The sequence below is a fragment of the Anas acuta genome, chromosome 2 (genome assembly GCF_963932015.1).
Source record: "Anas acuta chromosome 2, bAnaAcu1.1, whole genome shotgun sequence".
In the NCBI taxonomy this organism is placed as follows: Eukaryota; Metazoa; Chordata; class Aves; order Anseriformes; family Anatidae; genus Anas; species Anas acuta.
In genome coordinates, this window is record NC_088980.1 from 84,227,732 (window position 1) to 84,254,330 (window position 26,599).

The 26,599-nt window shown below is 36.5% G+C and overlaps 1 protein-coding gene across 6 annotated transcripts in view; it reads left to right on the top strand.

Moving 5' to 3' along the window:
- The window catches only part of SEMA5A (semaphorin 5A), a 329,026-nt gene that overhangs the window by 222,622 nt on the left and 79,805 nt on the right, over window positions 1-26,599 (top strand). For all 6 annotated transcript variants that reach the window (XM_068671017.1, XM_068671016.1, XM_068671020.1 and 3 more), the window contains 2 exons: window positions 9,392-9,599; window positions 22,389-22,506. In XM_068671017.1, coding sequence (XP_068527118.1) covers window positions 9,392-9,599; window positions 22,389-22,506 — 326 coding nt within the window. The remainder of the gene's footprint in view (window positions 1-9,391; window positions 9,600-22,388; window positions 22,507-26,599) is intronic.

Genomic DNA, 26,599 nt, shown 5'->3' on the forward strand with positions numbered 1-26,599 from the left:
TTCCAAGAAACATCTCTCTGCTCTCCAACTCATTAAAGCTTCATGTTATGCTGTAGTTTTAACCACATACTCTCTGCAGAATCATCATTTCTTAAACCAATGTTAGTATCTTAAGTATTGCAATACGTTTGAATGCACACATTTTAATATAACTTTCTCAAGGGGATATAAATAATGATATTTGGTATGGGAACACGATTGAGTAGCTGTGCCTTGAGCTAGTCTGATACACATCCATAGGATTATCCTCCTTTGTGAACACAGTAACGTGACAGAGAAAGGCCATTCCATTGATTCAGTGATCCTGATGGTAGCAGCACCCATATGGGGTATGACAAGCTGCGATTTAATTTCTCTTGGAGTTCAGAGTTCAAAGCCATCTGTTCCACCTCCTTGCTGAATGCTTAATTCAGAAGAGAAGGGGTGGCTGTGGATGGGGGAGGAAGCCTCCTAAATCCACTTATTGGTGGTATATTATTCTGCAGGCAGAATGCATGGTTCATCTGGCCTGAGAGAAGAAGCACAACAGCTCACAAGCCAAATAGTCAGAGAATTCAGCTAGAGAGGTTTTATTGCTTCCAGACCATGCTTCAAGGACTATTAAAATATTTTTCCAACGCCTTTTTAAATAAGCAGAAAGTGCTCCCTGAAATTCCCCAAGGATATGAAAGGCACCTTTTACTTGCAGAGCATAAAATCACATCAGAACCTGCTGAAAGCAAGGAAGAGGTACTTTTCACAGACTTAGTATATATTGCTTATCTCTCTCCTTCCCTGTTCCCAGCAGTTCGATACTCTTCCTCAGTGGTGCATGGTAATGCAACTCTCAGAGACCATGATTTTTCCTGTCTGCAGCTGAGACTTTAGTTCAACTATCTCCTGTACATCAAGGAAGAATTAGGTAAATGTGTATCACTGGTTTTGATTTCTCAGTAAATCAAGCCAGTGTGCCAGAAAACAGCATAACAAAAGAGGTTTGAAATCTCCAGTGAGAAAAGGTAGTAAGCTGTTCTTATAGTTACAGAAAACAGTCTTAGAAAAAGTGAAGTTCCAAGGTGTTTTTCTTTTTTTTTTTTTTCCTTTAGATGGTATTACTGTTCTGAATACCAGTTTCACATATGAAGGCTCAAGAGAGAGAAAGATGGCAATTGGATACATATCTCACAAATCTTCAAATTGATCCATAACAGCATTTTCTTTGTTAAAACTTTTATAACTGAAATGTAATAAAATGATCTTGCAAGTTAAAGATTATGAAAAGATACTGTTTCATATAGCCTTAAAATAGGTACTGCTTTATGTCTTACAAATAAAAGTAATGCAGCACTGGTTGAAATTTTAGTTATTAAACAGTTTTTCATTGACTGTAGACTGTAAAAGATCTGTAGCTGCTATATAGGTATTAGGTAGGTAGCTGTTAAAAGGTATTCTAAAGTTACGTTTTATTTCTGAGTAAGTTAAGTGTTGTGTTACAGATGGTTTCAGAACCTCCAAATCAGACAAAATTTTGTGAACATGCATCTTATCTCTCTCACTCACATCTTTGATGAGCTGAAAATCTCTTATCAGACTGAAAATGGAAGAGAAGTAGTAAATAAAGGTGTGACAATGAGCATGATTTTTTCAAAATACATACATTTTGAGATTGTTAAAAGTACTTTGTTTATTTTGTCGGACAACATGAAACATCTGTTTAAGGTTTAAAGAGAGTAAAAAAATTGCTGCTAGTGTATACAAGCTTCAATCTAGCAAGCTGAAAAAGGGGGTGATTTGATTTGAAAGTCTTTGTGAAGAAAACAGACCTAACTGATGTGGAGTCTGAGATGGTAATCCAAAATGTATTTTGTTGCTTAGCATGGGTTCTTGCTTAAGCTTCTAGAAAAGACCAAGGGGAAGCAGTAAAAATATTTTTAAATTTTAGGGATTACCAGCTTGAAGCTCATAGATGTACTCTTTCCAGAAAGGCACGTTGCTCTGCTTTAGCTGCTAGTTGCTTTGCATTTTCATCTCAGGTAAATCTGAATTTCTCTTTAGAAATTGAATTGTCTATTTATTTGAAAATTTTTGAATGAGTTGTATTTAAATCCTTCAGCTGGGTTTAAATTCCAGCTCAACACGAGACATGAAATGGCCACTGAGGGATGGTACACAAATTACGTTGTTTTCTAAAATGTAATACCTTTTTGATTCGCAGGCAACACTGCTAATGGAAATCTTAATAGTACCAACTTAGAATCTATTGTACTTTGAGGAGCAGAAGATGTTGTGTTTATTAAAGTGGGTATTTAAAATTTTGCATGTTGATTACTGGAAGCTTTTGCTGATTCAACAGCAAATTGAATGTGTTCTTGTTGGATTTCATAATAAATGGAAATTAAGTCTACAGGGCATAGAAGCATTCAAAAGAATGCATTATGTTTAAAAACTTTTCTCTGGAAAGCAGTAAAGAAAGGATTGAGATGTCAGTTGTCATGATTTTCTTTGTTTTTCTTTGATAGATACATTTCAAAAGTGTTGTATTTGAAGATAGAAACTAAATTCCTGTAGCGTGTTTGAGGTGGTGGTGGTGTTTAATCTTCAGTAGTCAAACAATCCAGAAAATCTGTTAGGGCTACATTTTATTTTGTCTTCATTTTATTTTTGAGCAATGTTCTTCATTAATTTGCATTTTCTTTATGTTCTACCAAACACGTGGCTTTATTTGAGGAAAGCTCCTGATTTTGGAGTAACTAACATCTAGGTCAGTGCTTCTTAATCAAAAGAGTCATTGAGGCAGCAATTCAATATCTTATGTAAAAAGGATAGTACATAAATATTCCCTTCATAAAATAAATTCATGGTAAATTTTGACATACAGTCATGAGAAACTCTTCTTACTTACAGAGCTACAGCTGAACTTCTCTTCGAATAGGGCACTAAGAAGCTTCTCTAGATAAAAAAAAAAAAATGAAATTTGTGTCTTGATAAAGCATCAGAATCCATATTAATTTTTTTGAGGTGCAATTTTTTTTTTTTGAAGATAGGATGGAAAGTAAAGAGTATACATAAAAAAAAAAAAAAGACAATATAGTACTACTCAGTAAATTAAGTTGGGAATTTTAAAATCAAACTCTATTCTTTTTGTATCAGTCTGTAGAGGTACTACATTTTCTAATAGTATTTTTAATTTCTAAAGCAGAAGGGTTGAAGGGTCGTTCACTTGTCCTTTGGGCTATAGTGTGATAAAACCTATCCCTGTAATTCAAGTGTATATATATATATCATAAAACTGGAAGTAAAAGATACATTAAGTAACAGAGGATGATTATTTTCTCTTATCTTCTAAGCCTTCTCCACTTGCTTTAAAACAAATTGTACCCCACCCCCACATGGGCAAACCGATTACAGCAAAGATTTTAATTATCCATATTCTAATGATGATTTAACTAATTTTAAAGTTAGTTTAAGGAAGAGCAAAAAAGAGTGGGTTTTGAATGCTCTCATATTCTGTGTACCATATGCATCTATTTTATTTTATTTTATTTTATTTTATTTTATTTTATTTTATTTTATTTTATTTTATTTTACACAGATTGCTAAATCATAAGGCCTGGGCTTTCCCTTTCTAAGCACAACCAGCTGCTGCATTAGCTGTTCCTGTGTCTTTTTTCTATGTTGAGCACATAAGCCATTATGCAACCTAATACTTTCCGTCATTGCAATAAATTTCTGCCATTAACCAAATGCATGTTTTGCTTTGCTTTCTTTCAGTTCCTGCAGTAGAAGAAAGTAAATACCAGTGATTAAAATTTATTTCTTAAGTATGTTTATTGATCACCTTGCACTTTGATTTTGTACTGTTATGCACTCATATGCACACATTATTATTATTTTTTTTAACTCAATTTAATTTTCTTCTGAAAGACCTCTGCTTTGAGGACAACCTTATTAATACCCCCCCCTCCCTTTTTTTTTAAGGTGTTTAAATAATACAATTATATGATGACTGTACATACTGTTTATATACACACACGGATAATATTTAAAAGAAATTTAACATTCACGATTTTTTTTCTTGCATTTCAACAGTCTTAGTACAGTCTGAATTTTTTTTATTTTCCCACTGGAAAAAATGATTTGAATAGAAAAATAGTATGCAAAAGCACTGCATAAAGGAAAAAAAATCAAAATAGTTGAAAAATACCATTTTCTGAAGTATATTCCAAATTGCAGTCCTTGAAAACATATGTAATTTGTATCCATTTCAACTACGCTTTAAAATGTATGCCCCCAAATATGCATCTGTTAATTTTAAACTTTAGCTTAAAACAAAAAACCCTGATTACTATGTTGACAGATTTTAAGGTTATAAAGTAGACTGTTTTCACAGTATATCAAGATAGAATAGTATATTTTTAGCAGAGATGATACTTCATTCAAGTTTGGTTACAAATGTTTAGCATCCACTTTCTATCTTGTGTTGACTGCACCTTTCCTCCATATTGGCCAGATTTTTTTCATCTCTTAAGTTATAGCTGGATAGACTTAAGACATTTTACTTTTCTAAACAATACTGTGTAGGAAAATAGGCCCTTATTTATATTGGTTGTTCTTAGTTTATAATTTGCAGTCAACTATACTGTTTAATTTTTTCTTGGTATATGTAAGCAGTGGAATTTCAGATCTGTCAAGGCACCTTGTGGTCCTCAGACAGTACAGGAATATTTGTTAAGTCACTAATATTAGCTAGCATGAGGATATACTTAAGAGTAATATACAAGTTAGTTTTGTTCTCAACTGGTACAATTTAGAAGGCACCAAAGACTTTTTTTTTTTTTTTTTTTTTTTTTGGCAACATTGCTAAAAGCCAATACCATAGGCTTCTCTTCTGAAAGATGTAGACTTAGATTCTGTCTTCTACTGCTGTTTTAGGTTGCTTTCAAGAGACAACCCCCTTGTCCAAGGTCCTATGCAGAGCCATATTAAAATGAAGATTAAATTAGGTTTTGTTTCACTGTCAGCTATGGCAAGAATTAGGACTGTTTCCCCCCTGAAAAGTAAAAAACAGATTTATTTTTTTTCTTCTTTTAAAGAGGTCAATGTATATGCTTCAATTCTGTCTCACTTTGGACATTTTGTAAAAGATGTTTTTACTTGAAACTGTTACGAAACTTGAGAGATTAGATTTTTATTAGTTTGTTGCATCTGCATTTGTGTGTTCATTTTCTGTTGTTCTTTGAAGGTGTCACCATTGATATGATTTCAAGCACACTCTTGCAATGTTCTCCATTGCTAGCTGTGCTTTATTTGTATCTTAAACTTTGCTATTTAGTTTTAGAGTTTTGATTTTGAACCATTACCATTTTGTTCATTATGGACTCTGTAGCCTCCAAGCTTGTTCTCTACAACCTCATCTCACGTTTTCCATTCAGTTCTTTATACTCTTTTGTGCATTACATATTAATACTTCAACTAGATTTTTTCTTTCCTCTTCATCTTCTTTCATAGTTACTGTATTTCTAACATGCCATTGCTGGTTTTGTAGGTCTCTTTAAAAGTCTTTCAGTAAAAGTTAACACAGCACATTATTTACTCCATTATTTACTCGTTGTGACCAATATCATTATCTTTTACTTCTCCTGTGTATACTTGGTAATCTTTAAACCAAGGCTGACAGTGTCTGGATTTATTCCAGCATGTCTCGCTTACTCTCAGCATCTGAACATGCCATTCATTAGGATTTGTCAGGATTCTTGAATAAGAGTTGGATTCAGCTTTGACATTTGTGATGAACTGGGACTTTCACTGTGTCTGTGGGGAAAAAAGTTTTATCCGTTAGGGAGGTTTGTGTTTCCTGTTCTTCACTTCTGGGCAGAAGTGGACAGTTAGTGTGATTATAAAGATTACATTTCCTTGAAAGATTTTGACAGGTCTGAAAAGCTCCATGCTCCAGAGCTGTGTTCAACAATGATTTCTTTCCCTACTTCTATTTTTTGTTTCCCTACTACTGATTTTATTTTTTTTTCCAACCATGATGTGAAAATGGCTGAACCGTCAACAATTCTGAGGATGGAGCTGTTGCAGGTTCTTTAGAAAACCTGTGATATGTAATATTGCACACTGTAGTAGAATAGGAGTCTTGAGCAAAGTACCTGGCTTTTAAAAGTACTGGTGTAATAGATACGATTTTCTGCTGTAAGAAAGCCTGGCATAGCAATTATTTACATGTTAGTATAGTTGAAGAGGTTTACAGGTTGATAACTACATCCCCTTGCTAGATACCATACTCTAATGAACATTGCTGCCAATCCAGGGAATCTATCTCTCTCAAAGTTGCAGAATATAAACAGATTGTTACCCTTGCTTGGGTTTCTAGATGGTCCATGCAAAATCAGAAACATAGTCAGGAGGAATTTAAAGCAAAAGAGATAAGTTATGGATGATTAGAAGTAGGAGAGCCTGCTGAGGCAGCGGTAGATCTCAGATAAGATTTTGTTCTTTTTGACTGATCAGGCATATGACCGCATTGCTGCTGAAGTAGAGTGTTTCTCTGGGATAATCTATAGGATCTCTGACACTGCTTCTTCACTTAAAGCCCAGTCATTTATGACTTTTGACATTTCTGTATGAGTGCTGATCCTATCAGAAGATAAATGGAAAAGGAATCACTTGGGAGATGCTGGAAAAAAAAAAAAAAAAAAAAAAAAAACGGATGGAAATGGAAGGAATGGAGACTGTATGCCAAGATAAAAAGGAAAAAGGACAAGAGCAATGACAGCTGTGTTGAGGAAGGCAATTGCAGTTCTTGAAATGAGAATATTTTATTTGCTTGTAGAGAAATATGCTGCTGTAACCATATTCTCCAGGCCATAGATCCAAACTTAAAAAAAAAATAAAAAAAAATGCAGTTCTGATTTCTATAACAAACACATATGACGGGAAGAAAAGTGCAAAACATATTCTCTTGTCTATGTTCTCGTTTCCTAAATTAAATGTGCATGGGAGGAGACCTCCAATCCTGTTTTTCTGCTTGTTTTTCCCTCTTTTGTCTTTGGGGAAGTGTCCACAAGTGACTCAGTCTGTAGATGCCAGGCCTGGCACAGCAGCAGGAGGGAGTGAAAGTCTGTATGAGAAGCAAATACTGAATGCATAGTTGATTTTTTGTCTCAATACAGAAAAAAAGATGGCATGCCAAGTACAGTGTATCAGCAGTCACATTGAATCTGTTGAATGCCAGTTAGACGAATGGCATAGAACTGTACTAACATCTACAAAATAATTTTTCATTATTCACATATGTAAAATGATTTCACTCATTCTTCTTTTCTTCCTTTCACCGTTCCCCCCAAGCTCATCTGTTTTTCACTCAGTGACTAATGCAAACATTAATTAATTAATTTATTTATTTTTTATTTTGGGATAATTCTCAGACCACATTTTGACCATGAAACTTGTAATTATAGTTGAGAGTCTGCACCCAACAAGCACTAGCAGAAGCACATGCTTGTTATGTTTTTTGATCAAGCTAGTAATTACTTAATTGTGAAGCAAAACTGATTCTTGGCAAAGATTTAATTATTTTTTAATGTCTCTATTTTAAGTGGCTGACAAAAAAACAGTGATAATCAAAATTAGAATATTTTTTTTTTTGTCCAAAATGTTAAATTTTAATTAAAATTGTCATTTAATGGGAGTTTTTCTTTTGTTTAATTTTTTTAACAAATACTCTTACATATGATAAATCCTGACAACTTTGTATATGCTAACATGGAAGAAAAAATTAAATAGTTGTATGAAGTGATTTTACTCGGAATTGAGAAATTAGTCAGAATTGAGGGGTTAGTCAGAAAACTTTAACATGCAGTTATGATCTCACAATCAGAAGCTTGCTATGGAGAGAGAAGAATGTACTTTATATATTGAGAAAAGCATTCTAAGTGAGTCTAATTAGTTTGGAGTTTCTAATAAAATTAAGCTCATATTAGCTAGTTATTAAAACATTTGTTAACAATGTGGTTAACGTTTTATACCTAAACTTCCTCCTAACTCTCCCTGCTGTTTTCCTTTATGCTGCTCCCTTCCAGTATTTCTGCGGGTCTTAGATTGACTCTTCAGTCTTCCTCGGGAAAGGGGAGAAGATCTGAACAGCAATTGCCACCTTGGGTTCTCAACCTTCTCCACCTCCTCTTCAGTTTTGGAGTCTGCTTGCAGCTACCATTTGTATTCTCTCAAATCTGCTTACTAGCTGTTTCACCCCATGCCCTGGTAGCTGCAGACTGTCCCCTGCCCCATGCCCCAGCGGGGCTGTCTGTCCCCTAGGGACTGCATGGGGTTGCCCCCCCTCATGCCCTCCTAGAGCAAAGCCAGCACCAGGAAAGCAGTAGGCCCCTACCCACCAGGCCACAGCTGCCATGCTGTGACCCCCTGCTGCCAAGGCAGGGCCTGAGGCCTCCACTGCCAGCTCCCTATCATGCCTCTGCCCCTCTGCTGGTCGTGGAGAAAAATACTTTCACTGGGGTGCAGGACAGAATATTTGTCTTGTGAGTGTTACCTACTCACAGATGGTATTTTCAGATTTTCAAGACTTTAGTTGAGTAAAGATCAACTTGAGTTGATCTCAGAATGTGTGTGCAGTGTTGGACCTTTAATATTTACTATTGCTGGCACACAGAAAATTGCATAATGCTGCTTTGGTCAGAGAGCTAGCTAAAATATTTATCAGTGTGAGAATGCTGTCCTTTGTGTTCAGAACAAGTGTTCTTTGATATTTTTAAATTATTTAAAAACTGCATGAATGAATCAGAAATCTTGTCAGTGATCTCACACTTTTTTGAGATACTTAACGGTCTTTGCTTAGAAATCACAATAAGAGTAGAAGTGAAGAGCAAGTGTTAAAAGATGTGATTTCTCAGAAGTTGAAATCCAGATAACCAAAAGAAGGGAAAGAGCCTTATTTTATTGCCATCTTCACCTACGCTCAGTTAAGACACATATAGTTGTTTATGCATGCATATGTGCTTTATTAAATGAATGCAATACATGTCTAAAACCCATAGCTTTTAATATATTCAGTCTTAAAGCAGATGGGGTAATGGTAGACTTTATTGCTTTGTAAGCTGCTTTAAACTTTGAACATTTGTTTTTGAGAGACTACTACTGTGAAGTCTGTCCTGCACTAATGAAATTATTATTATTATTACTGTTTTATACTACACAGAGAACATAATGGTTGTTTACAAGTTCTTTTCATTATACTGTAAGCAATATTGGGAACTCCAATGAGATCCCCACATTTTGAGGCTTCACAGAATTCATCCTGTATAGGATGAAGACTTATTCATCAAATGACACCAAGTAGGTAGAACTGCTAATATGATTTTTCGTAACTCATTTTTTCCTCTTGCCTTTGCAGACTATGGCACTATTAAGAAAGTGCTTGCCCCAATGAACCAGACTTCGAGCAGCTGCCTGCTTGAGGAAATTGAACTCCTACCGAAGAGTCAGCGAGAGCCCATCAGGAGTCTTCAGATCCTGCATAGCCAAAGTGTCCTGTTTGTGGGTCTTCAGGAGCATGTGATTAAAGTCCCCCTGAAGAGATGTCTATTTTACAAAACATTCAGGTAACAGCTAGCTTCATATGATTGGAGAGAAATGCTTGTGGAGCTTGCAGGAAAAATTGGAAAGAAAAGTGACTTTAAGTAGGAATCCAAATGAATTGTGCTGACAGAAGCACAGGTAATTCTCTGAGCTACGATTTTTTAGGTACACCATTTATCAGAACAGTTTCTGGGGATGTTTTCTGTTTGATCAAACAAGAAAATTAACTTTTAGAAATTACCCCTTGGTTTTAGACTGTATTATGGCAATTAAGGAGTTTAAAGCTCAGCATGAAACATTTTCTATATATTACCTAAAATTGTGTCTGGTTTGCAACACATTAGTGACTATTAATTTCATCTGATTAGTTGTGTCTTCCTTTGATATGTGTGGTTCCAGTAATTCAGTACAATTGTTCTGTTCTATGGCAGTGAGACTGAATGAGTGTGATGAGCTTTTTGAGAACTGTGACAGATGTATTTTGTATTTTTTTAGCTTGATTTTCTTTCAGCTTGTTTATTACATGTTCCTTTGAAAAGCTGGGCTATTAAAGGAGATGAAAAGGCTGACAGTTGCCTTCCTTGGCTGCTGTACTCAGGAGTTTTTATTTGAGAATTGTGAGGCACTGGAACAGGATGCCCAGCAAAGCTGTCGATGCCCCATCCTTGGGAGTGTTTAAAGCCAGCCTGGATGGGGCTTTGGGCAACCTGGTCTGGTAGGAGGTGTCCCAGCCCATGGCAGTAGATTGGAATCTGATAATCTTTAGGGTATCCCTAAAGATACCCCAAACCATTCCATGATACCCCAAACCATTCTCTGAATCAATTTGTGTAGCATATAGGGATTATGCCTTCCATGAAAGTTAATGACTTTTTGCAGATGGAGAAGTTTTTGGCTTTCAGAGGGAACATGCACGTGGTCACAGAATGGAAGCGACTGCAGGAAGAAGATGCAGAGCTGCAGCTCAGAGGCAGCAGAAGGAATTTTCTTAGGGACCCAGCACAATGTAGGGATTGATGCCATGCAGGAGGCCACTGAAAGACTACTGGTTTGAGAACAAGACTGGAGGAAAAGCTCTGCCTTGGAAAGCTGGAGTAGACTAGGGAGTTACTCTCCTTTTTACAATTCTTTACAAGCCCTTTCTGTTTATGCTGTCCTATAAAGCATATTTTAGGTGTTTTCTAGTAAAATAGTAGTGATAGGGTATCCAAAGCCCCACTGGAAGTCCTGCAAAGCTCACTTTGAGGAAAAGTAATAGGCAAGTCTCTACCTCATAGGACCAAGTTTCATCTTTCCTTGGTTTAGCCAGTCAAACAGGATGTTTTTGTTTCCTCCTTTTCATTAAGCAAAGGGCTTGGAATGGGGAGGGACATGAGTGTGTGCATGTATGCATATCTGGAGAAAGAAAAAATCTAATGACATATTCTTGTGCTTTTTTATCTTCTTGAATATAACATGATTATGCCATTTTGGTTGTACAAGACATTGATCATGTTTTCTTAAGTATATATGTTTATTTCAGGAAAGGAGATCAGGTTGGTATCCTGTGTCTTCGTAGAGTCTGTGTGCTCATGATGGCAATGATAAACACAAAGTGCTCAAAAAACATAGGTGCCCTGTATTTACACGAAACGTGCAACTCCACTTGGAATATTTGAAGGCTGCAGCCATATTCAGTGCATACCTTATTTGTAAGGTGTGAGGTCAGGTCTGAGTCTGAGACAACCTACTTAGTAGTTGCCTATGTGGAGACCTCTCAAGGTCCATTGTACCTGTGCTTCTGTCAGCACAGTTCCCAAGTCTACTTTGGCTGTAGGGCAAGGTTTCTGTTCTCACAGGGTGGAACTGTTGCCTCAAGTCATAAACTCCATTCACAGCTGCAGGCCAGGCATTCCTCTCCCTGTTTGAGCAGAGGGGACTAATCGACTAGATTTTAAGAGCTTTAAAAAAAGAAGTGGTGCTCTTCCTGTTTTACTGAGTAGAACAGTAGTTAAATGTCTCAAATCCTTCTCAAATGAAAATTTATTCTTCTGCCCAGAGGAATGTGAATTCTCATCTTCCACTGGAATGACTTACTCAAAGGAAATAAAATTATTCCTCGTGGGGTTTTTCAGCCATATCTGTTGTAGTTGTATCACTTTGCTTGCAAGAATTAAATATTCATTGCACCAAATGGATTACCATCTATGCTTTCTTCCTGGTAAAAGCTCACCAGCAATTCTAGCTCTATTCTGTAAGAAAGAAAAGGATTTACAACTGTGATCTAGATGAAATAAGACACCTTCTCATCATCTATCATTAGGGACTCAGATTGTTTGGATAATGAAGACTTAATCTTTCTTTCACCTCTCACTTACTCATGGCTTGACTAGGTTTTTCCTGGCTTGTCATGCTGGATTTCAAGGATGCTTGGTTTCGTGCGTGTGGACAGATTGTAGGTACCTTACTCGGAGGCATAAATTTCACTGGTTATTAAAAAAATAATCTCAAACATTCACTGCATTACTTTTTTTTTTTTTTTTTAATATTCACACCCTTTTTATATGTCGCCAACTATTTCTATGCTCTAGCAGTGGGTAAACAGAGGAAAACCTTAGTGGGAGAAATGCCTTGGGACAGTGGGGTTCTTTTTTTGATTATTTTATCTATTCACATTTATCATACTTATGGCTGTATAACTGCACCAAGGCTATATTCTGAACATCCATCAATAATAACTAGAGTTTATTCCACAGATCAAGGGCATGTGTAGCCTTTAATACTGACTTCACATAATTTTTTGAGAAATGAAGCATGCTTGTGTATAAATAACAGCCTTAAAAAAGCCAAAAGACTGAAGGTACACTTGTTCATCTGTTCTCTTTTTATGTCAATAGCAGAGTGCTTACTATCTAATCTTTTCTAATCTTTTTGTTTAGGTTTATTGCAAAGGTTTCAGACAATGCAACTCATTCCTTCTGTTGAGCAGACTGTTCCACAAGCTAATATCTCAATGTCAAGATAATTTCCTCTAGACTGACTTTTTTTTTTTGCTTTTTTACTTTTTGTCTCATTATTTCTTGTTTTATCTTCATGTACCAGCCTCTAACACAAGTTGTTATTGCTTTTATTTGTAGTTTATTATGTCCCCTTAACTGTCTCTCTGATATGCTGTACATATTTCAATAATTCATATTTCCTTGTAAATCTCTTCCTCCTGCACTTTCTTAATTGTAGTGGATATTCTACTTGATGCTTCCACACTCTTCAGCTTTGTGGTATTGCCCCGAGAGACATACCCATTGGTCCAGGACCATCCTATTCCACCAGCTCACAGCTCCTTTCCCCACTTCCAGTAGGTTTCTGCTCCCACAGACACTGTTATCTAGGGCCCTTGAAAATATTGTTTTACATTTGGAGACTAAATTTGATATTTTTTTTTAATTATTATTTTATTTCTGATGTTCTAAGTGCAGTTCTGTGCATCCTTTTCTACTGTTGTGACAGCAGAGCATATCTCATGCAGAGCCTGTCTCCGTGCCTGTAGTGTGGATTGCTCAGCACCTTCCATTATGCTGTGATGTTTTCATTGTTTATGAATTGCCCATTTCATTGTTATGAATTGTCCATGTTACTTATTTGGATTGGCAGTGTTCATGGAGGATATCTCCGTCAGAGCACTCCTAGCAGTTGAATAGTTTTGACCATCCTGCTCAAATAGTCTTACTGTTTTCAGGAATCAGCTGGGGAAAAAATAATTTGGCACATAATAATTCTTAGAAACAGTTCTCCAAAAAGCCCCGGCTTGTTCATGCTCCAGAAGAAATGAGCAGAGCAGTTATTTTATCTAGGTTATATTTGAGGAAAGTCCTTCAGATATGACCATATTATTGTCACTGGGGTATTGCAATCCACACATTTACAGAAGACCAGCAATATTATTTGCAGGAGATAGTATCTCCCATAAGAATTCTACATCTCCTTGTAATCCTTCAGCACGGAGTAGGTCAAGCAGAAAACACAACTGACTTTTGTATACCCAGTGATTAACTATAATGTGAGATAAATAGAATGATTATCATGAATAGATAACTATTAAAATCACTAAAATTGCAGTGGTTGCTATTTTATTTGAAAGCTCTGTGTCTTTGTCATAAGGAATAAAATGTGTAATAAGGGGTAAAGATTCCATCCCCTGAAACAAAGAACCAGTCAGCTTTCTTTTATTGGCAACTGCAGCCTTCAAAAGCCACCTTGGATGGCAGTGATTTCTCTGAGGTAAATCAGTCGATGTTACGATTTGTACTGGAGTTTTCAGTGCATCATGTCTAAAAGAAGGGGCAACGAAAGGTTGCATCAGCCTGATGTTCTACAAAATCTTATCGAGCAAGGGTCAGGAATTGTTATTCCTCATGGAAGATAGGTTTTGTGCACTTAAAAGGCTTGAAAACTAATCTTACTTTAGAGTTGTGTCTAAATAAATAAATAACGTCATCTGCTGAAAGCTTTACAGATAGCGACTGTAAACAGCATAAAAACAACTTTGGGGGAATTGTGAAGGATTGTTTTTACATAACAATCTTGTGACCCAGTATGTAATGTTAATGAATATTATCATAGTTATTCTACTGTGACCCTGACTTTTCTCTCTCCTTTTTATGGCATCATGTATATTTTGCTTTCTTTGCTATCAGATAAGCAATCCGTACATATGCAAAAGATAACAGTAGCAGCACAGTACCAAAAGAGGTACTGGCTTAACTAACACACTAAGAGAGTTATTGCAAATTTGATTGTTATTTATTTCATTCCTAAGACTCCATCAAGATTACTGGAATAAGTTTTTTGAACACTGCTACATTTCTTTATTTCATCTTGGCTGTAAGCGTTGCTTCCTCAGAAGTATTCTCACACTCACTCAGAACCTGTTTTCATTGTAACAAAACACTGTGGATATCATTACCTAGTAGAATAATTATTCCTCTATACTAATATTATACAAGATAGAACCATTAATGTGTTCTAAACTATTACCAGGTGCTAATAGGTCCAGAATAGTAGAGCCCACCCTTGGAATTTAAATTGCTGTTTTGAAATAATAATTCCAGAATAGGTATTTTTGGATATCCAGGTGGATTTCTTTATTTCAAAATATGCAAGTTTTATTCCGCTTTAAATCAGAGAAACAAGCTGCTGCATTAGACTTCAAGTTGGTTCTAATATTCTAACTTGAACTGGTGATTTTAGAGTAATATTGCAGAATAAAAATGCTTGTAAATTTCACAGGCTGGGATAAATCTTAATCCCGGCTGTGAGTCTAGGTGATAAGCACCTGTTTTTTGAAATAAAAAGTCTATTTTTTAGGCATTAGGTAGATATAGTGTATTAGATACATTACAAAGTTACCTTCAGTTGCTGCGAACTTAACCAGAACACTAGTAAATTTAGCAGAACAAGGATATCAAGAGAAGCTGAATGTCTTCCTCACTCGAAGTAGAATATTAGTCCTTCACTGGAGATGGAAACAAATCAAGCTTTGCAGATCTGAGGTTGACCTATATTTTAACCTTCCTATGCAAGGACCAAGGGTTTTGGTGAAAGTGCCTTTGTCTAGCCCACAAAATGCATCAGAGAAAAACTGGACATTTACCTTTTGTTGCACATGAGATGTTGTATCACAGCTCTTCAAATCATATGACCTATACATGTATAATAAGCACATATTTTGGCAAACAAGAAGGAATTTTGATTAACAGGTAGAATTTTTCAGACTGCTCACTGTAGATTTATAGCAGTAACCAGATGAGGAAAAAGGAAATATCTTTTCCTTTTAGTTTGAAAAGTTGTAAGAAAACCATATGGACTTGACTATATATTTGCGATTCAGATTTTATTAGCAGGATATTATTTTAAACATAGCAGTAAACTAAGAAATAAAAATTTAACACAGGCATGTGGTTTTCATATGTTATGATGTAATTCATGCTTTTTGTTTGCTTTAAAAAATACCAAAAGTTTAAGAAATTTTTAGTTCAATATTGTTACTGTTACATTTTTCTTGAAAATCACCTGATATGTTTAAAGCAATCCACATTCCAGCGATTGCTTCACAAATCATTTGATACTTGGCAAGTATATTCTCTAAAAACAGAAGTTAAAGAGACAGGGTAGTGTTTTTTTGTTGCAAGTCTGGAAAGTTTTTTATTTTAAAATAATATAACATACCACATACTGGATTGCTCTGTAGGCAGACCAGCTCATGCACTATGCATCTCAGCTCTGTATTGCACTAGTTGTTTTCTCATGAGACTTGTTTACAGCTCTTTTAATACTCTATAATCTTTTATGAACATTTTCATTTATTTGAAGTTTTACAGAAAATTAACATCCAAGTTTGGAGTCTACTATTGACCTGAATGTATATGAGGGAGAGAATATTCTTGATGCAACAATGTGAACTGTGGGCAGGATTCCAGGACAGGAGTCTAGATGCTCCATTTCTGGAAGCCCAAACTGAGTGACTTTGAAGACCATCTGCTCCTCATAATGTGCTGTCAGGCCAGTGGAAGTATTTACAGGTACTTCTGGAATTAGAGGTGATGGTGCCCTTGAAACATTAAGATACCTGCAGTCTGGTTAGTACTTTTAAGGAGCCAAGTTGTATATCCTAAGTCTGGACCTGTATTTTAATAATTCATTCAGATTCTAAGCATAAAATAAATCCCAGCATTTAAATTCAGAAGAAGTTAGGTCACAGCTGACTGAAAGGGTATGGAAGTAGTGTACCCTCTTTACATTTATATCTGCTAGAGATGCACAGGTCTTTTTCACGGACATAGGGATGCCATATGAAAGCAAATCTGTCCTGTATGGGCAATCATCATTACCACTTCTCTGGTCTAGGAAGAGGGGCTATAGTGAAGGGAGGGGAGGCAGCTGTGAGGGGTCTGGAAGAAAAAGAGGTGAAGGGTCAAGCTTGGCAGAAATGTGCTTAAACCTCTGCTTGCATCCATTAGAGCATATGCATGTGAAGCAAATAAGGTTATATTTTCCTAGCCAAATCCTAGTTTTCTGGGATTTTCAGGCTGCCTGCAGAGCAGCAGACAAGCAAGAACTGTGGGCCATACTCACTGCTAGAGCATTGTGCAGATTCATCTGTATGGAGATGTATCTGTGCACTTGTCAAGCAGAGGGAATATATTCAGTGTAGTACCTGAATTGCAAATATTTGTGTTAGAGAAGGATATAGAGAAACAAGATAGTTTCAGCCCATTAAAAGTGAACCTTCAGTGCTCTGAAAACTCTGGCTGCACCTGGTGGACCCAGCATTTCCTGGATCCTACCTTCTAATTGTAGAATCATATAGTCATTTTGGTTGGAAAAGACCTTGAAGATCATCAAGTCCAACCGTTAACACTACCAAGTCTGCAGCTAGACCATATCCCTAAGCACTGGATCTACATGTCAATTTGAATACCTCCATGGAGTTAATCAGAGGGCTGGAAGCTGAACCTTTTTTTTTTACATTCTCTTGTAGAGAGCATGTTGTTAAAGAGTTGTCTTTCACATTTGTTCCCAGAATCATAGTAGGGCCAGTTGGAATCATTTTTGTTCAGAAAATTGCATGTTATAAACAACTTAACTAAACAAATTATTCATAAATTCCTGATTCTGTGTTTGAAGAGAGCAACTTGCAGGTTTAAGGCTAATATTGGCAGTGCATGCTGCTAGATTGAATCATACCTAGATGCATTTTGATTGTCTTATATATTCAAGTCAGAGGAGGAAACAGTAGTTCATATAGAGTAGCTGATATGATTAAACATTTTTTTTTTTCCTGCTGGTAAAGGGAAAGATTAAACAGGATTCTGCATGTTTTATACACATCCTAGTTTGTGCTCCTAGGACATAACAAATTTTCTGCCCACCATTTATGTTCTTCTGCATTACTTCATTGAGTATATATTTCTTTATCCCTCTAAAACCATCAGTAACAAAAACACTGAGGGGTATCTGTGTTCTAGTCTAGTGTCAGATTCATGTACTCATTCAGCAAAGTGACTTGGGAACATGAGACTAGCTTTTATCTTCAGTTGTCTGTTCAAATTTGCTATGAGGAATCTGGGTTCTCTGAATTAAGGTGGTGACCTCAGTTCAGTTCCTGGTATACAAAGTGTCCAGGTCATAGCTAACAGTAATTGGAACTAGGTAAGCATGCTTATCTCAGTGGAAAGATTTGAAAGGGTCGGGAGACTGAAATACCTTCTAAGTGTACGGGTAAAGAGCGAAAGATGTTTCATTGAACGGTTTCAGAAGACACACATCATATGTTTATATATTCTCTGAAAAAAATGTGACAATTCAAGAGGATAGTTTATTAGCAGTTAAAATGTATATTAATATGGAAATATGTTTCCACTGAAAGGAGATTTTGAAATCTCATTGAAATCAATTGTATTAGTATATAGCTTTTATTTTATTTTTTTAGAGCACACAAATTTTTTTTAGTCTAGAACTGTATTTATTTTTTATATATATTTCTGCCGATGGTATTTCTTGCTGCCTCATTTTCTGTCTAACTAAATCAAATATAACCAAAGTAGAGCAGTTTTGCTAGCCTGCTTGGTCATGATTATAAAATAGCTGAGGAAAATGGTCTGATATTGCTAGCATGCTTTGGAGTGGTGTGACTTATGATTTTGTTACTAGTCAGTAAAAATCTATTGTTTAAGTGTCGCATGACTTTTAGTAGACATATTGAGCCATCACAGCCAAATGAATGCCTTGGAAGGAGTTACTAAACTAACTATAATTTACTTTTTGTAAATTAAAAAAAAAAAAAAGACATCGAGGGAAATTAGAATTACTTGATAGAAGCTGAAAGCCATTGAATGTTTTGATAGGGTAAATTGCATCCAGAGTCTTAGAATGAACTGATTCATGTTTACTCCCCAGATTTCCTTCCTGCACAAAATTGACAGTTGTAGCAAATGGGACAAATCACATGAAGTCTTGGAGATGTGGGTTGGTACCTTCTGGGAGTAACAAACAAAACATTGCTTTTTATCTCTAGTGAAAATGGGTGGAGTCCCAGAGACAAGATAGATAATGTAATACCCAGTTCTGCCAATTACTTGGTCCCTATCTGAAAGGGCCCTGTCAACTGAAAGAACTAATCTTAATTTTGTTAATATATGTAGTGTTCCAACAGTAGCATCTAAAATGGCTTTAGTTCAGACAGGAATTTGGGAGGAAAAAGGGATAGAGATGCATAATGGTATCCAATTTTCAACTCTCCATACTTACATTATTTTGACAGCCACTTTGTACAGTTTCTTTTGTTATTTCATATATACAGTGAAGCAATTCCTCTTGCTGCTGTCTTTTGGGAGAGAGATTCATTACAAAAGACTTACAACAATATAACATTTTGTTTAATTGAGCACAGTAAGGACACATAATTATGAGAAAACAATAGTCCCTTTAAATTTCATATTTCAGATGGAAGTTCTGACATTTTCATACTTAAGATTCATTCTATCCTCATCACTTTCTATCTGTAAACTTATGGTGGTATCTCTGTGTTTTTTTTTTTGTTGTTTGTTTGTTTTTACATAGGCATAACAGATGAAAATAATTAGCCGTTGTTATTCATTTTTTTCCTCAAAGAAAATAAAATAGTTTTAAAAGATGACATGATCATGCAAAGATGGACAAAGATTTACCTGTATATTACCTCTTGTCTTTTCATTTAAAAGCATGAAAATGTATCTGTTTTTCAGAAATATTTGTGATATAAACAAGTGATCTAAAATAAAAAAGAGAACTCTCTCAAATATGGAGGAGAACAAGAAGGACTGTTGTGACAAGACCTGAAGATAGCGCAGTTATTAAGCCAGGCCCATTTCATTTCACAATTATATCTTAGCATGGTGAATTAAAATGCCAAAAAGATAGTGATGGTGAACTGCACTCTTGGCATAATTATACTGTCTAAATATAAGATTTCAAATATAAAACTTTCTACAATATGAGCTTTAGATATAATAACAACTGGGACAATTGATTAGAATGATTTAAAGAAAGTAGAGAAAAAGGAAAAAAAAAAAAAAACAAAAAAACAAACAAACAACGATCTTCATGAGGAATACCTCTCAGGGAAAATTTCCTGTTGCTTTCCTCAGAATAGTACATCTGTTTCCAAGATTGTTTCATATAATTTTGTGTGCAGGTGTGCAAGGCACTTTGATTTTCCTGAGTGGAAAGGAATGTGGAAATGAAAGCAAAAGTGGAAATGGCATCTAAGAGTTAAGTGGGAGAAGGATCATCTGGGAGCTATGTGAGCAGAGACTGAAAGAAACAACAGGGCAATGTAGGTTACACCAGAGGCTGCTGCAGTCCTATGATACCAAGCAAAAAGCTCTGTGACGGGGACCATCCTCACCACCCCCTCCAAAAAACACTCAGTTTGAGAACCTGAAGTGATGTGTCAGTACTGCTGTGCTGTTGTGAGGTAGATGCTGAACAACGATGTGTGTTTCTTGTTCCTTTCTAATGGGCTCTCCTTATTAACTAACTGTGTTACTGGTGTGATGACTTCAGGCGGTGGGAAGGTTCTTTTGTGATCAGTGGGTCTCAGTCTTTTTTTTTTTTTCCTCCAAGGAAAGAATAAGTCTAGTTCTATATAAAAGGATACAGGCTTTTAAAATGTTTCACTTAAAATAAGTAAATTTAGTTAGAAATATAACAATTTATATAAAGGAATTGTGAAGTTGGAGAAGTGAACACTTCTACTTTGAGAAATAGCACAGTCAAGGTTGCCAGTTGTGCATTATGTCATCCTTTAACTTTGTTTTGCATTCTTTTTTCATGAAACATGCTTCCTCAGAGATACTCAGTACAGTAAAGAAGATCACTCAACATCTTGTCTTGCAAACACTGGAAGGCCAAGACACTTAAAACTTTTCATAATTTGCATCAATTGTCCTCCTCGCTTTCTAAATAGTTGACTGGAAACATGCAGCCTGATTTACAAAAATGCTAAGTGTTCACAGCTGCAGGAGAAGTGGGAATTTTCTTCCAAACACTAAGTCTCCTAATCCAAAAGCTTCATCTTTGAACTGGCTGCCTAATTAGAAGCACCTAGGGAGTTTGTGCTATTATGCCTCTTATGCTAGCCCCATTTTGCAGATGGGAATTATCCTGCCACATAGTTCTGGCAGTCCATGTTGCCAAGGGTACCATAGGAACTAAATCCATAAAATTTGTAAGTATTAAGTATCCCCTATGATGGTAATATAGAATAGTATACTAGGGAATTAGTAAGTCTGCATTTTATCAGATGTTAGCATGGAAACATGTGAGGAATGCCAAAGATAAATAGAAATACGAAGAAAACATAGGATCTGTGAGGGTAGAATCCCACGATGGCTGAGGCTGGAAGGAGCCTCTGGAGGTGATCTGGTCCAACCCTCGCTGCTCAAGCAGAGACACCTAGAGCTGTTTGCCCAGGACCACGTAGAGATGGCTTTTGAAGATCTTCAGGGAGGGATAATCCACAACCTCTCTGGGCAACCTGTGCCAGTGATCCATCAGCTGCACATTTTTAATAAATAAATTAAAAATATTCAGAAGGAAATTCCTGTGTTTTAATCTGTGCCCACTGCCTCTTGTTCTGTCACTGGGCACCACTGAAAAGAGCCTGGCTCTGTGCTCTTTGCACTCCCTGTTCACATATTTATACACATGGATAAGATGCCTCATGAGCCTTCCCTTCTTCAGGCTGAACAGTCCCAGTTCTCTCAGCCTTTCCTCATAGTAGAGAAGCTCCAGTCCCTTAATTATCTTGGTGGCCCTTTGCTAACAAATGTAATGTGAACAACTAAAGAGAGAATGAGAATGCCTATGGATTTGAGTTGAACAAGAATGATTGTTTTGGCATTTTTTACATTCTAGTCAACATTTTTGAATTGATTGCCTGTATGTGTAATTGTTAGCTATTTTTACACTGACAAGTATTAAAACTGTTGCATTATTTTCACTATTATGGAACTTCCACCTCCTTTCTTAGGTATCTGAAGCCATGAGGCTGCAGACCCATAGCCTGGACTGTTAATGCTTGCCCAACCAGTAGCAAGGCATTTAATAGAGAAAAGATATTTTAGCTTTCTACAGTGCATCTTTCAGAGTCTATAGGGAGCTATACTGCCATCCTTCTCTCTAGCCTTCTTTTCGCCTTTTGATCTCCTTGTGTGATACTAGGACAGACTGTCTAGGGCAGAGTGTGATACATGAGAGGTGTTGATGGCAGCCAGTAATGCCTCTTTGTACTTCTTTCCAGGGACTACATAGCAGTGAAGAAAACAAATATCTGCTCTTACAGAGGGTTTTATAATTCATTTACAAAGAGTAGATGTTGTTACTTGATTTCTCTCGATGATAACTATGATTCCAAAACTGATAGAAAAGGCAAAGAACTGTAACTTCTGAAATCTTCTGTACTTGAAGCAGACAGCATTTGTTTTTTATGAATATCTGTAACTCTGTAGCAATTAAGTACAACAGTGATAATTCTTGACTACATACTGTGCCTGCAGTCAGAAATTCAGTTATGCTCTTGAAAGAAATTCTGGATTTGTGTAGGCATTCGAATTAATTTTTCTCTGTTTAATCATTCCATCTGTGCTTCATCATAACAGGGATCAATTTCACTACCTATTTTGATCTGTTTCATATACTTATGAAATATGAAGAGATGCTATGTAGTTATTTAGAGATCTTTGGCAAGTACAGACAAGGATAATGTTCGTTTTCTGATTGGTTTTCATTCACAGTGCATGCATTGGATCCCAGGATCCTTATTGTGGCTGGGACATGGTGATGAAGAAATGCACTACACTGGAAGAAAGTCTGAGTATGAGTCAGTGGGAACAAAGCATTACTGTGTGCCCAGTAAGTCCAAAAACCTTCTTTTATCTCTTAAAACTTTTGATTCAATGTGAATCTCATGAAAATGAGCTTCCATAAGATTTCTCAAGCTTACAAAAATGTATTTAATACCATTTTCTTCAGGCCCTCCTATCAGACTTGAGCAAGATATTTAGTTTCTTTTCAATTTATTATCAAACTATATTAATTAGATCAAATTGTTTAGCGTTCTTTCAAAGGATAGTTATTTTTTGCCCTGCAATGTCTATATTCCTACTTTGAAAGCAAATGCTCAAATGTTAGTGATATTGACACATTTTTATTTGAAGGATTTACCTCTGCATATTTTTTAGTTTAAAAATATCTAATTGCTAGTGTGATAGTCTTTCCTACACCAATCCCCACCTAGCTATAGCCTCCTTTAAGGTACTTATAGAGCACAATAAGGTCTCCCCTGAGCCTCCTTTTCTTCAGGCTAAACAACCTCAGCTCTCTCAGCTGCTCCTCATAAGGCTTGTTTTCTAGACCTTTCACCAACTTCATTGCCCTTCTTTGCACATGCTCCAGCACCTCAATGTCCTTCTTGTAGTGAGGGACTATTGGCTATTGACCAATACCCCCAGGTCCCTTTCTGCCAGGCAGCTTGCAGCCACTCTTTCCCCAGCCTGTAGTGTTTCATGGGGTTGTTGTACCCCAAGTGCAGGACCCAGCACTTAGCCTTGTTGACCATCATAAAGTTGCCCTTGGCTCATCGATCCAGCCTATCCAGACCCCTCTGCAGAGATCTCCTACCCTCGGTCAGATAAACACTCGTGCCTAACTTGGTGTTATCTGCAAACTTATTGAGGGTGTACTCGATCCCCTTGTCCAGATCATTGACTAAGATATTGAAGAGAGCTGGCCCTAGTACTGAGCCCTGGAGGACACCACTTGTGACAGGCCTCCAGCTGAATTTAACTCTATTCACCATGGCTCTCTGTGCCTGGCCACCCAGGCAGCTTTTAACCCCATGAAGCGTAAACCTGTCCAAGTTTTGAGCAGCCAGTTTCTCCAGGAAAATGCTGTGGGAAACAGTGTCAAAAATGTTGAAGGCAGAACAGAACAAAATATTAGAAACTTTTTTAACCTCCCTGCTTTGTTTCCAAGTGGTTCTAAAATCTCTACTGTTAGTAAATGTGCACTGATCTTTTTAACACCATAGAAAATTTGTTAGATGAATGCATGACCAATTTCTTAAAAATTCACATCAGTTGTGACCTGTTTGTAGTCTAGTTTGGCACAAAATTAAGTGTGACCAGTAATACTTGAGAAGTTATTTTCTAGGGAATTATTCATGTGCCTGAACATATATTGGCATTTCATGGTGGAGCAGTAAAGGGTCTTAGAGAGATAGCTGGGTATCTGTGCTACTGTGTCTCTGAACTTTGAAAATCGTTTGTGACAAATACAGTTATTGTAGTTATCTTACTTTGATTTATAATTCTCAAGTGGGTATTTCTGGCATGAGTACACCAATTGTGAGTGAATACAGATAGTAATTAATGTTATGGCACACACATCTGCTTTGAGCTTCTTCCAGTTGGTCAGATATCACTATTACTCATCTAAGTCTTTTTATAGTAATGAAAGATCTTGTTAATAGTTTTGACAAAATATTTTCCAGTGGTAACACTTGCAATCCATCACTAAAAATAGTGGCATCATCAGAGAGTTTTTACAAACAAAAAATAAAATAAAATAAAATGTTTGAATATTTGGGGGAAATAAGGAAGGAAGGAAGGAAGGAAGGAAGGAAAGAAGGAAGGAAAGAGGAAGGAAAGAGGAAAGAAATAAAGAAGGGGTTTAGGCAGCTACAGAAAAAAAAAAAAAAAAAAAGGAAAGGGTAGCAAAAACAGGAAGGTATAGAGGGAAAGCAGAATGCAGCCATGTCAGGAAAATACAGCCATATTGTCTCTTTAGCCATGACTTTGCACTCAAGGCATGTCAGATTGTGAAAGGTTAATGGGCAGTGGTCTTGAACGAATTCTGGTGAGGGTTAAAAAACCCATGGTCAGTACAGTTTGCTTTCCTATAGTCCTATTACAAAATTGTTTGATTTTACTTGTGAAAAGGAGATATGCATAGGGAGAACAGGGAAATTGTAGGTAACAGCAGAAACTACAGTGGGATGATCTTTGCAGGAATAGGGAAAAAAAATCAGGAAAGAGAAACCTCCCATCCGTATTTGCTTCTGAGCTCAAGCTTTCACCCGTGTTTTATAAATGCTTTCACTGCCATTTGATGTAAATTATAATAACTAAAGACAACTGCAGGTTTAGTGTATAATTGTTGGTGTAACAATAAACATGTTTTGGTACAGCATAGGAATAGAAAACAAGAAAGATATTTTCACATCTTTTATATTAATTGTGTTGGGAACATACCATTTCTGGTTTACAGACTATATATTTCTTAGAGTAGCAGTGTAAGAGGAATGTGTTTACTTGTCATTTAAAAAGAAGTACTTATTTCCTATTGTCTTATGAAAAATAACAGCATATAGTCCATGTGAGCACAGATCAATGAGTTATTTTCAAGGAAAAAAATAGTGTCAGCGGAATTTTGAAATGATGAGTTATATATGTTGTAGCTGGCAAAATGTACACATAGTTATTCTGTGAAGAAGCTATATCTGTGAATAATAAATCACAAGAAATGTAATGAATAGTGAAATTAAGGAACCTTCACCACAGTGGAAAGAATCAGCCAGCACCCAATGTGGCAGTGGAAACATGTCTTGTGCTGTAATTGAATCTTGTGTCTTCGAATGATTAGTGAAATGTGTACTTCCCTTACCACTGTTAAAATGAAACAATACTAAAAACAGCAAAGGGAGACACTATTTCAGAATATTCATAAGAATTCTGCAAATATAGTTCCTATTTCAATATATAAGCAAATGTTACAGCATTATGTTCTCACACATTTGATAAAATATGTATGACTACATACTTATTTTTATCTAAGAATTGCTTTTAATTCTATTTAGTCTTCAGTCGGTAGTACTTCTTTTTGACTGAAAGCTAAAATGTGGCAATCAAACCTGGCAATTGTTAGCATTGAAGTGATGTAGTTGCCATCATTTCAATTTATGGTAACAGATAATCAAGATTAACACCTTGCTAAACTGAATTAATAGTACAAACATTAATATTTGTTAATGGAGATGGATTATCCATGTCCAGCCCAATTGTGTTTAAAAGTTCTGATAGCAATAAAGGCTGATGTGATTTGAGCTAACACGTTTAGTTTAAGTTGAACAGTAAAGATTTCTTACTAATGTGTTATGGCTGCATGATGGAATCATTCCCATCAAGGTGAAAACAGTCTGACCCTCCCAACCAAAGGTGTTGAGAAATGACTTTAGTGAGAGCAAACTGGCTAATCATGTAGGGTTAGGTGCTAGGTGCTACTTATGCTTTTCAAAAATGTTTTGTTGTTGTTGTTTTTTGTAGTTTGTTTGTTTTTTAATGGTACATGAATATAATTGCTTCTAGGGTTCCCACTCTGCACTGGTACATCCTCAGCTTGAGTATTGTGTGCAGTTTTGGATGCCACATTTATAGAAAAGATGTAAAACTATTAGAGAATACCTAACGAAGGGCTACAAAGATGATGAAGAGTATAGAGGGCAAGACATATGGGGAGAGGCCAACATAACTCCATTTGTTCAGCCCTAAGCAGAGCAGGCTGAGGGGAGGCCTCATGGCGGCCTGCAGCTCCCTCACGAGGGGAGTGGAGGGGCAGGCGCTGAGCCTGGGGACTCTCTGGGGACAGCGACAGGACCTGAGGGAACGGCATGGAGCTGGGACAGGGGAGGGTCAGGCTGGGGGTTGGGGAAAGGGTCTGCACCCAGAGGGTGGTCGGGCACTAGGACAGGCTGCCCAGGGCAGTGGTCACTGCACTGAGCCTGCCAGAATCCAAGAAGAGTTTGGACAATGCTCTCAGACATAGGGTCTGATTTTTGGGTGGCGCTGTGTGGAGCCAGGAGTTGGCCTTGATGGGCCTCTTCCAACTTGGGATAATCTATGATTCTACAGTTTAGATATTGTCAAATGTAAAACCACATTTCACTATT